This window comes from Chiloscyllium plagiosum, chromosome 46, assembly GCF_004010195.1.
Source record: "Chiloscyllium plagiosum isolate BGI_BamShark_2017 chromosome 46, ASM401019v2, whole genome shotgun sequence".
NCBI lineage: Eukaryota > Metazoa > Chordata > Chondrichthyes > Orectolobiformes > Hemiscylliidae > Chiloscyllium > Chiloscyllium plagiosum.
This window is the reverse complement of record NC_057755.1, coordinates 11,066,582-11,078,384: the sequence shown is the minus strand read 5'-3', so window position 1 is coordinate 11,078,384 and position 11,803 is coordinate 11,066,582. Positions and strand designations below refer to the sequence as shown.

At 50.5% G+C, this 11,803-nt stretch overlaps 1 protein-coding gene across 1 annotated transcript in view; it reads right to left on the bottom strand.

The window, feature by feature from the left end:
• Positions 1-973, bottom strand: part of LOC122544093 (serine protease FAM111A-like) — an 11,620-nt gene extending 10,647 nt beyond the window's left edge. Inside the window, exon 1 of the mRNA XM_043683118.1 lies at positions 910-973. Within this exon, the coding sequence (XP_043539053.1) occupies positions 910-924 (15 nt within the window). The 5' untranslated portion in view covers positions 925-973. The remainder of the gene's footprint in view (positions 1-909) is intronic.
• Between the last annotated feature and the right edge of the window lie 10,830 nt (positions 974-11,803).

Here is an 11,803-nt window from a genome sequence, read left to right as displayed (position 1 = left end):
ATCTTGTCCCTGCCTGCCCTGACTGTTTGACTCACTTCTGTTCTCAGCTGTACCCGTCTCAGATCAATCTCTTTCCTCACTACCTCCCTGGGTCTCCCCCACCCCCACCTTACTAGTTTAAATCCTCCCAAGCAGCCAATGGGCTGGAGGACTCAGAGCAGAGCGGGACGACTGGAAGACCACAAGACCGGAGTGGATCCGGGAAGCCGACAACTAGTTTAAATCCTCCCAAGCAGCCAATGGGCTGGAGGACTCAGAGCAGAGCGGGACGACTGGAAGACCACAAGACCGGAGTGGATCCGGGAAGCCGACAGCCTGGCTCACAAACATTGGTTTGTTACCTGTGAAGAACTTTTACACAAGATGCATGGAACATTCCGGAGACTTTGGCCAAAAGTAGGGTGTCGGCTTTTACATGAGATCAACTACGGCTCGAGTATATACTGTAATAAGTTAAGTTGCGTGTCGGGTCAGTTAGGATTATCGAGTAGTTTGGTTAATCCGAATTCTGCTTTCCCTTTGTTTGCATTTTAAAAGGTTTGTTGCTTAAAACTGTGCAGTTGCTTAAAGCCGTGCGGTTGCTTAAAGCCGTGCACCCACTTCCCATCTACCTTCAAAATAAGAAAACTTTAGGGCTGACCTTCTGAATTATTTTGAGGGGGTCAGGCCTGGTCTATAGCAGGCAGCACAGCGAGCCAGTGAGCCACCATGTCACCTTTCAGAATGTACATACTTCTCACTTCCCTCGGTCTCTGACACACTAACAAAACCAACCCCAGCTCGTCTAAACTCTCCAGATAATTGATACACTCCAGTTCCGCAATCTGGTAAATGTCTTTTTGGACCCTCTGCAAATGATCATTTAATGAAATTTCCAATCCAAAAGAGGAGAACTGAAACATGGCCTACCTGTACCGACGACATTTTGTGCGCGACAGGATGTGGGCACTTCCTCAGTGAAGAGAATGACGGATGTGGTTTATGCTACACTACACAATGGAATGTCACCTAACCACAGAGGCACATCCTCACATTGCTGCGTGACTCACCTGAATAGTCAGTCAAGTTTCAGAGGTACAGGGGTGGCGTGGTGTTGCCTCACAGCGCCAGGGACCCAGGATCGATTCCAACCTCGGGCGACTGTCTGTGTGGAGTTTGCACATTCTCCCCCTGTGTCTGTGAGGGTTTCCTCCGGGTGTTCCGGTTTCCTCCCACAGTCCAAAGATGTGCAGGTCAGGTGAATTGGCTGTGCCAAATTACCCATAGTGTAGGGTAGGTGCATTAGTCAGGAGGAAATGTAGAGTAATAGGGGAATGGGTCTGGGTGGGATATCGTTTGGAGGGTCGATGTGGGTTTGCTGGGCCGAAGGGCCTGTAGGATTTCTATAATCTTGAGGAGTGTGAGTAGATTTGGTCACTTTAGTGCAGCAGAGCTGTTCAGAAAAGGTTTCCCAGAATTCTGCTTTCCCTTTGTTTGCATTTTAAAAGGTATGTTGCTTAAAACTGTGCAGTTGCTTAAAGCCGTGCGGTTGCTTAAAGCCGTGCACCCACTTCCCATCTACCTTCAAAATAAGAAAACTTTAGGGTTGACCTTCTGAATTATTTTGAGGGGGTCAGGCCTGGTCTATAGCAGGCAGCACAGCGAGCCAGTGAGCCACCATGTCACCTTTCAGAATGTACATACTTCTCACTTCCCTCGCTCTCTGGAAGCCTGGAATGGGCAGGTTCTCATGTGAGCAATGGCTAGATGTGGTAGGCCTGAATCCACTGGAGCTGAGGAGGGTGAGAGGATACTCTACTGAAACTTAGAGAAGCCTGAGGTAAAGACAGACTTTGCAGGAGGTACTCGGCAGGTCCCAGCCAACATTTCAGCTTTCTCTCTTCTCCACAGATGCTGCCAGTTTCTGCAGAGCTTCTGCAGCAATTTCGGGGCTTTTTCGGGTTTCAGATTTCCAGCAGCCGCCGTCCTCTGTCTGAGCTGAGAGTTTCGAGCAGTGCGGACTGCGTAGAGGTGGAGAGGATACTCGGTCTGGGCAGGGAATCTGCACCGAGGGAATTAATAAGTCAGGTGTCACCCATTGGAAGCAGAGAAGAGGGGAAAACCGTTCAATGGGAAGATCGGGAATCTTTGGAGCTCACTTCCTGAACAGGCAGGAACGACCAAAGCAGGACAGCGGACCACCCATGGGTAGTGGACAGGCTTTGGGGACCCGGGACGTGAGTTACGCACCAGAGAATGCCCAGCCTTTGACCTGCTCTTGGAGCCACTGTTATTATATGGCTGATCGACTTCTTCAGTCAGGGATTCAGGATCAAGGAATGTCAGCATGAGGAGTGTTGGATCAACCACACAGTCATCGAGATGTTACAGCGCGGAAACAGACCCTTCGGCCCAACCCGTCCATGCCGACCCGATATCCCAACCCAATCTAGTCCCACCTGCCAGCACCCGGCCCATATCCCTCCAAACCCTTCCTCGTCATATACCCATCCAGATGCCTGTTCAATTTTGCAATTGTACCAGCCTTCACCACACCCTCTGGCAGCTCATTCCATACACATACCACCCTGTGCGTGAAAACGTTGCCCCTTAGGTCTCTTTTATATTTTTCCCCTCTCACCCTAAACCTAGGCCCTCTAGTTCTGGGCTCCCCGACCCCAGGGAAAAGACTTTGTCTATTTATCCTATCCATGCCCCTCCTAATTTTGTAAACCTCTATAAGGTCACCCCTCAGCTCCGACGCTCCAGGGAAAACAGCCCCAGCCTGTTCAGCCTCTCCCTGTAGCTCAAATCCTCCAACCCTGGCAACAACCTTGTAAATCTTTTCTGAAACCTTCCAAGTTTCACGATTGATTGTTATTCTGTACGTTCTGACAAAAATGTTTGTGCACAGACCAGAATTGGTTGATGTTTAGATTAGGTTCCTTACAGTGTGGAAACAGGCCCTTCGGCCCAACTAGTCCACATTGATCCTCAGAAGAGCAACCCACCCAGACTCATTTCTCCTACCCTATTATTCTACATTTACCCCTGACTAATCCACCTAACACTACAGGCAATTTAGCATGGCCAATTCACCAAACCTGCACACCTTTGGACTGTGGGAGGAAACTGGAACAGCCAGAGGAAACCCATGCAGACACAGGGAGAATGTACAAACTCCACACACACAGCCACCCAAGGCAGGAATTGAACCTGGGTCCCTGGCGCTGAGTTAGCAGTGCTAACCACTGAGCCATTGTGTTCTCCATAGCCTGCCAGCATAGTGGTTCAGGAATCCATGTGGGAGCTAGCCAAATGGATATAAAACTATCTTGCAGGTCTAAAACAGGGGATGTTGATGGAGACTGCTTTTCGACTGGAGATTTGTGACCAGCGGTGTACCGCAAGGATCAATGAAGGGTCCACTGCTTTTTGTCATTTATATAAATAACTTTGATGTGAATTTAGGAGGTATGCAGATAGCACCAGAATTGGAGGTGTGGTGGACAATGAAGAAGGTTATCTCAGTGCAAAACGGGACCTTGGTCAGTTGGGCCAAACAGCTGAGGAATGGCACATGGAATTTAATTTAGATAAATGTGAGAAGTTGCGTTTTGTCAATGCAAATCAGGACAGGACTTATATAGTTAATGGTAGGGCCCTGGGGAGTGTTGCTGAGACTTAGGCATGCAGATGCATAGCTCCTTGAAAGTGGAGTCACAGGTAGTGAAGACTTTTCCCCCAGGTTAGCGGAATCTAAAGCTAGAGGGCAAATGATTAAGGTGAGAGGGAAAATATTTAAAAGGAGACGTAAGGGGCAACTTTTTCACGCAGAGGGTGGTACGTGTATGGAATGAGCTGCCAGAGGAAGTGGTGGAGGCTGGTACAATTGCAACATTTAAGAGGCATTTGGATGGGTACATGAATAGGAAGGGTTTGGAGGGATGTGGGCCGGGTGCTGGCGGGTGGGACTAGATTGGGTTGGGATATCATGGATGGGTTGGACCGAAGGGTCTGTTTCCGTGATGTACATCTCTTGGACCCTATTGCCCCCAAACCCCTCGAAACCTTCCCTATACCTGTCGCTGGCAGGGAGGTTAGCAAGCGGCCTGTACTCGAAGGGTTCAAACCAGAGTGACGGGTGAACCCGAGCATGAGGTCAGCATGTGGAGTGACTGAGGAGGAGGGTAAAGTGAAGCCTAATGGGAAGAGTAGGCACAGCAGGACTGGCCGAACCTCCTTCCGTTCGGTAGATTTACTTCAGCAGGCCCTCCACAAAGTCATGTGGCTGTTCGGCCTTCCTGGTGGTGCCTGTACTAGCCCCATCACGTTGGAGTCACGTGGCTGTTCGGCCTTCCTGGTGGTGCCTGTACTAGCCCCATCACGTTAGAGTCACGTGGCTGTTCGGCCTTCCTGGTGGTGCCTGTACTAGCCCCATCACGTTGGAGTCACGTGGCTGTTCGGCCTTCCTGGTAGTGCCTGTACTAGCCCCATCACGTTGGAGTCACGTGGCTGTTCGGCCTTCCTGGTGGTGCCTGTACTAGCCCCATCACGTTGGGGTCACTGCAACATAACTGCTGGCCAAGTCCTTCTCTAAAGCAGGGAGTGTGTCCCCAGTCCCAGGAGCTACGGAATGCTACCTATGGTTAGGAGCTGGGAGCAGAGCACACTGAAAACAGCCACACATCTCTCTATCCTGACCTGGTTCCTGGCAGTTAGAATTAGCCACTCTCCTGATCTCTGATCAAAATCTTTTTCAATATTCATTGGATATGGCCCATAGCCGGGTAGGAGTCTTGGATCCCTACAGCATAGGCCATTTGGCCCATTGAGTTCACACTCACCCTCCAAAGAGCATCCCACCCCCTCCTACCCTATCCCAGTAACCCTGCGTTTCCCCAGGACTTAGCCAGCCTAACCTCCATACCTTTGGAGTGTGGAAGAGAATGAGAGCACCCAGAGGAAACCCACGCTGGTTCGGGGAGAATGGGCAAACTCCACACCGTCACCCCAGGGTAGGGGAATAGGTCTGGGTGGGTTACACTTGGGAGGTTTGGTGTGGGGCCAAAGGGCCTATTTCCACACAGTAGGAATTCTAAACTCCAGTCTCCCAGCCTGCCTCGATTCCCTACAATTTGCCTACCAACAGAGCAGGTCCACAGCGGATACGGGTTCCCTAGCCCTGCCCTCATCCCTGAATTACCTGGACAGCAAGGACACTCAAGCGGGGTCACTACAAACTAACCGCTCATCGACTGCAGCTCCTCCTTACCCCAACAGAGGCACCACAGAAACCACACTGTCCAGGTGCATCACCCGCCTGGTGTGGCAACGGCTCAGCCCAGGACTCTAAGAAACTACAGATGGTCTTGTGCACAGCCCAGACCATCCTGGAAGCCAACCTCCCTTCCACGGACTCCATTTACACGGCTCACAGCCGCAGAGACACTGCCAGCATCATCAAAGACCCAACGCAGCCGGGTCATGCTGTCCTCCAATTGTTCTGTTAGACAGGAGATACAGAAGCTTGAACACACGTTCCAGTAGGTTCAGGAACAGCATCCCCCCCCCCCCCCCGCAGCCGTTATCAGCCTGATGTTTGGACTCTCTAACTTCAAATAATGCTGCTCTTGTTCATGTTAAAAACACCAGGTTATAGTCCAACAGGTTTATTTGGATTCTATCCTGGTGTTGTGTGATTTTTAACATAGGCCCACCCCAATCCAACACCGGCCCCTCCCCAACATAATCTGGTTAATGGTGATCTCGCTTAGTACACCGCTGTCTATGTTTATGCCTCACCCTATGTCCTTGCTCACTATGACCTGCCTGTACTGCTCACAATCAAAGCTTTTCACTGCACTTAGGTACACGTGGCAATAAATCAAATCAAACAGGCCCATATCCTCTGCGTTACGTTAACCCCTGCACCATCAGCTGATTTCAAACTGTACCTTTTGTGTGGCACCTTGTCAAATCCTTTCTAGAAATCCAATTACAGCACATCCATAAGATGCCATTACCCACACTGTGTGTTAATTCCTCACAAAGAAATCTCAGTATGTTTATCAAATTTGAATTGAATTGAATTGAATTTATTGTCACGTGTACTGACGCACAGTGAAAAGCTTTGTCTTGCGAGCAATACAGGCAGATCACAGAGTTAAGTAGCGTAGATAGTAAATAATAGGTAAACAGCGGCAAAATCAGAAACACAGGTCCAGGCGAATGTTGAGAGTTTGTGAGTCCATTCAGTATTCTACCAACAGTGGGGTACAAACTGTTGTGAAACCGGCTGGTGGGTGTGTTCAGGCTTCTGTACCTTCTCCCCGATTGGAGAGGTTGTAGAAAAACATTGCCAGGGTGGGATGGATCTTTGAGAATGCTGGCGGCCTTTCCTTGACAGCAGGACTGGGAGATGGATTCTATAGATGGGGAGGTTGGCCTTTGTGATTGTCCGGGCCGAGTTCACCCCTCTCTGTAACTGTCTCTGATCTTGAATGGTACAGTTGCCATACCAGGTAGTGATACATCCAGACAGAATGCTCTCGATGGTGCACCTATAAAAGTTGGCGAGGGCATTCGCCGTCATGCCCAAATTCCCTCAGCTGCCTGAGGAAGAAGAGACGTTGTTGGGCCTTTGTAAACAGAATGTCCACATGAAGAGTCCAAGAAAGCTCGTTGTGGATGACCACTCCCAGGAGCTTGACACTGTCCACTCGGTCCACCTCTGTGCTGTTAATGTGTAGGGGGGGCATGAATAACATCCCGCTGAAAGTCAATAATGGGTTCCTTGGTTTTGCTGGGTTGTTCTGAGTGCACCATTTTTCCAGGTCTTCCACCTCCAGCCTGTAGTCTGTTTCGTCGCCATCTGAGATTCGACCAACTGTGGTGGTGTCATCAGAGAACTTATACATGGCATTGGTCTGGTGTTTGGCGACACAGTCATGGGTATACAGTGAGTACAGTGGGGGGCTGAGTACGCACCCCTTGGGGGGGCTCCAGTGTTGAGTGTTAGTGTCGATGAAATATTGTCCCCAATCTTCACTGATTGTGGCCTGTGGGTCAGGAAACTGAGGATCCAGCTGCTGAGAGTGGAGCTTAGTCCGAGATCACTAAGTTTAGCAATCGGTCACAAAACCATCGAGACTAAATCAGACACCACCTGATAACATGAACGTTTTCTCACTGCCCTGCTGTCTCCTCCTTAATAAAAGAATCTGGCATTTTTTTCGAAGACACATCTTCAGCTAACTGGCCTATCTTCTCCTGCTTCCTGCCTCCTTCTTTCTTAAATGAAGGAGTTTTGCTATTTTCCAAAGGGTGGGAAGTATCCAGAATCTACAAAAGCTAAAACCCGACACCATCTACTTCGCAAATCAATCAGAGAACTGCGGAGGCTGGAGTTCGGAAACAAATACTGGAATTGCTGGAGGAACTCAGCAGGTCTGGCACCATCTCGGGGCCTGGGGGAATTAGAATTCCAATTACTTTCTTCAGTCCCCCTTTCTCGAGGTTTAATTGTTTCGTTGTCCTCAATCTCTCACCTCCTCATTCACATCATTTCTGGGATGCGATGTGTCCCCTCAAATACCAAAACATTCACCATTTTCCAGTGTTAACTACTACACTCAATATTTATAACGGAAATTGTCACAGCCAGATTATACCCCGCTCTTGGTGACAGGGGGTGAGATTGCAACGTGAAAAACTGACTTAAACAATTTCCGTTCTGAATGTGGACCATGTCATTTATGGAATGCTTGAATGATGGCAGTGTATAATTCTAAAATGGGGATTGAATTATGCCTCTTTACCCTGGCCAAATCAACTCAGCTCTCAATCCTTCAAATCCTCAGTTTTGAATCCCAATGCTGTGGTTCTGTTCGCCGAGCTGGGAATTTGTGTGCTGAATACACAAATTCCCAGCTCGGCGAACAGAACCACAGCAACGAGCACCTGAGCTACAAATCTTCTCCCAAACTCTGAATCCCAATAATAGGTAGATGAGCTCCTATTAACAAAAACAGATGTTATTAGTTGTAGTTCATAGAAAATAAACCATCTGTCATTTTTGGTGCGTTAAGACTTCTTGAATCATTTTAATTCATCTGCCGATGACAAGCTGCAGTTTTCCCAGGACATTTCATGAGTGCAGCTGCCTCACCTCACTCTCGCCCAGGTTCGATCCCAGCCTCAGGCGACTGTCTATCTGGAGTTTGCACATCCTCTCCGTGTCTGCGTGGCTTTCCTCCGGGTGCTCCGGTTTCCTCCAAAGACATGCAGCTTAGGTAGATTGGTGGTGCTAAAATGTCCCATAGTGTCCGGGGATGTGCAGGCGAGGTTAGCCATGGGAAACACAGGGTTGCAGGGATAGGGTGGGCTGACTGGGACTGAGTAGGCTGCTCTGCAGAGGGTCAGTGCAGACTTGATGGACCAAATGGCCTCTTTCTGCAATGTTGGGATTCGATGACATTAAGAACTTCCTGATATCAGTCCTGAAGTTCCTGCATCCCTTTGGCTCATACAGCGGCTGACTGTTGCAAAACTCCAGAGGTAGACTGGAAGGTGGCGAGGGAAGGGAGTGATGTGCCAGGCAGGTAAGGGGATAGTGTGCCCAAATGGGTAAGGTGGTAGTAGGTATGTAAGGAGATAGTGTGCCAAATGGGTAAAGTGGTAGTAGATAGGTAGGTACGGGGATAGTGTGCCATGTAGGTAAGGTGGTGGACAGGTAGGTAAGGGGATAGTGTGCCAGGTGGGTAAGGTGGTGGACAGGTAGGTAAGGGTATAGTGTGCCAGGTGGGTAAGATAGTGGACAGGTAGGTAAGGGGTAGTGTGCCAAGTGGGTAAGGTGGTGGACAGGTAGGTAAGGGGATAGTGTGCCAAGTGGGTAAAGTGGTGGACAGGTAGGAAAGAGGATAATATGCCAGGTGGGTAAGGTGGTAGATTGGTAGGTAAGGGGATAGTGTTCTAGGTGGGTAAGGTGGTAGACAGGTAGGTAAAGGGATAGTGTTCCAAGTGGTTAAGGTGGTAGACAGGTAGGTAAGGGAATAGTGTGCCAAGTGGGTAAGGTGGTAGTAGATAGGTAGGTAAGTGGATAGTGCGCCAAGTGGGTAAGGTGGTGGACAGGTAGGTAAGGGGATAGTGCGCCAAGTGGGTAAGGTGGTGGACAGGTAGGTAAGGGGATAGTGTGCCATGTAGGTAAGGTGGTAGACAGGTAGGTAAGGGGATAGTGTGCCATGTAGGTAAGGTGGTAGATAGCTAAGAGGACTGTGTGCTAAGTGGGTGAGGGGATTGAGGTGCCTGTTATGAGTCTGTGTCAGGTGACACTAGGGGAATGAGGGGTATCAGGCAGCCCATTGGGGAGGAAAGGGGGTGGGGTGGTTAGTTGGGTATGTCTGCTCCTGGAGCAATGTTGCCAGGTTAATGTGGCACTGAGACTTCAGACAAAGGATCCCAATGTTTGCCAAGCCCTGTGCCACGGCCTGAGCTTGTGACAGGTGCCATAGAAATTGAGCTCGGTCTTGTGCGCCCCGATTTGGAGAGCGCAAACCCTTGGCCTGAGGGATTTTTGAAACATTTCCCAAGCGAGGGAAGGTGAGAGCCAGACATGAGTGGTCCATCCGCTCTGCGTCTGAAAGGTGGTTTTATTTTATTTGGTGTACAAGTGTCTATTTACAACACAGTGTGGAGGTTCACCTGCTCCCAGGCACCCTGGCAAACACAGGGCCTTGAAGCCAGATCGAGTACACAGTCTGATCCCAATTACTCTGTCTCCAATTCACGCGTTAAAAACTTCTCAACCTACTCTCATTTTTATCTTCTTAAAATGAAACTATTTCTAAACTCTCCCCGACAGCGATATCATTAACCCCATAGCAACCCTTCCCACATTTCACTCAGAAGTACCCTTCCCAAACACTACTCTCCCCATCTCCACCAAACTCACACACACACTCCCCACCTTCACTCTCTCCATCCCTCAATATCTTCGCTCCCTCAACTCACCCTCGCCATCTCACTCCCTTTCCCTGGCCCCCTCAACCCTTACATACCCTCATCCCTCGCTCTCCCCCACCCCTCCCCCACTTCCTCGTCCCTCCATCGCTCACTCTCACTTCCTCCACCGCCTCAACCACTCCACTCCCTGCTCCGTCCCCTCGGAATTCCTCCCCCTAACTCCCTCCTCCGCCTCCCTCTCACAGTCTGTTCCCCCCTCACTGACCTTCCCAGGGTCTCCAGTCCCCAGCGGAGACATCTTGCTGTGATCACTCGGCTCCCTTTTAGCCCGTCCGCAGCGTTTAATAGCCGCCGCGTTCCTGAATGGACGGGGGAGCTGTGGGAAGTGGTGACTGGCTCGAGGGACTGGAGAGAGATGGAAAACTGGGATAGCAGAGAGGGGAAGGGTCCTGGAAGGAGGCTGGGTGGAGGTAAATTGGCCAAGGTTCCCATGGCCGAGAGTGGAACGGAAGATCTCATTCCGAGCTGAGTGGACGACGGGACATTGGGAAGCAAATTCCCCACATGTCCCCGTCTCCGTTATGGGGAGGAGGGAAGAGGGGAGGAGGGGTGGTGGGGGTGAGGGAGCAGAAATGACCAGGAGCAAGGACAGAGAAGAGGAAAAATCTCTTCACTGGAACAGCGGGGAATGGTTGGAATCCATACTGTGCCTTGAAGAGGGATTTGTTCTGTGCTGCTCCTCTTTCAGAGAGATGATGCCACACTTTGGCCTGTAACTCCTGCTCCAGAGGCAGTGGGCAAACAGCATTGAACTTCCAGAGCGTTTCTATTTAGGGACAAGGAGGGATCAGTGAGGGGCGGGGTCACGCCCCAACTGACCCAGGGTTTTTAGTTTTACTTTCAGACGAAGTTGGGTGAGAGAGACAGAGGAGAAATCAGCCAGGGATCCTGCTCCTTATCACTGCCCAGTGATCCCTGGCTTAGAGAGAGAGAGAGAGAGAGAAAGGAGAAATCAGCCAGGGTTCCTGCTCCTGATCACTGCCCAGTGATCCCTCGGTTAGAGAGAGGGGAAATCAGCCAGGGTTCCTGCTCCTGATCACTGCCCAGTGATCTCCTGGGTTAGAGAGAGAGAGACAGAGGAGAAATCAGCCAGGGATCCTGCTCCTTATCACTGCCCAGTGATCCCTGGGTTAGAGAGAGAGAGAGAGAGAGAGAAAGGAGAAATCAGCCAGGGTTCCTGCTCCTGATCACTGCCCAGTGATCCCTGGGTTAGAGAGAGAGACAGAGGGGAAATCAGCCAGGGTTCCTGCTCCTGATCCCTGCCCAGTGATCCCTGGGTTAGAGAGAGAGACAGAGGGGAAATCAGCCAGGGTCCCTGCTCCTGATCACTGCCCAGTGATCCCTGGGTTAGAGGGAGGAGAAATCAGCCAGGGTTCCTGCTCCTGATCAGTGCCCAGTGATTCCTGGGTTAGAGAGAGAGACAGAGGGGAAATCAGCCAGGGTTCCTGCTCCTGATCACTGCAGGGGGGGGGGGGGTCACGCCCCAATTGACCCAGGGTTTTTAGTTTTGCTTTCAGACGAAGTTGGGTGAGAGAGACAGAGGAGAAATCAGCCAGGGATCCTGCTCCTTATCACAGCCCAGTGATCCCCTGGGTTAGAGAGAGAGAGAGAGGGGAAATCAGCCAGGGATCCTGCTCCTGATCACTCCCCAGTGATCCCCTGGGTTAGATAGAGAGAGAGGGGAAATCAGCCAGGGATCCTGCTCCTTATCACTGCCCAGTGATCCCCTGGGTTAGAGAGAGAGAGAGAGAGGAGAAATCAGCCAGGGTTCCTGCTCCTGATCCCTGCCCAGTGATCCCCT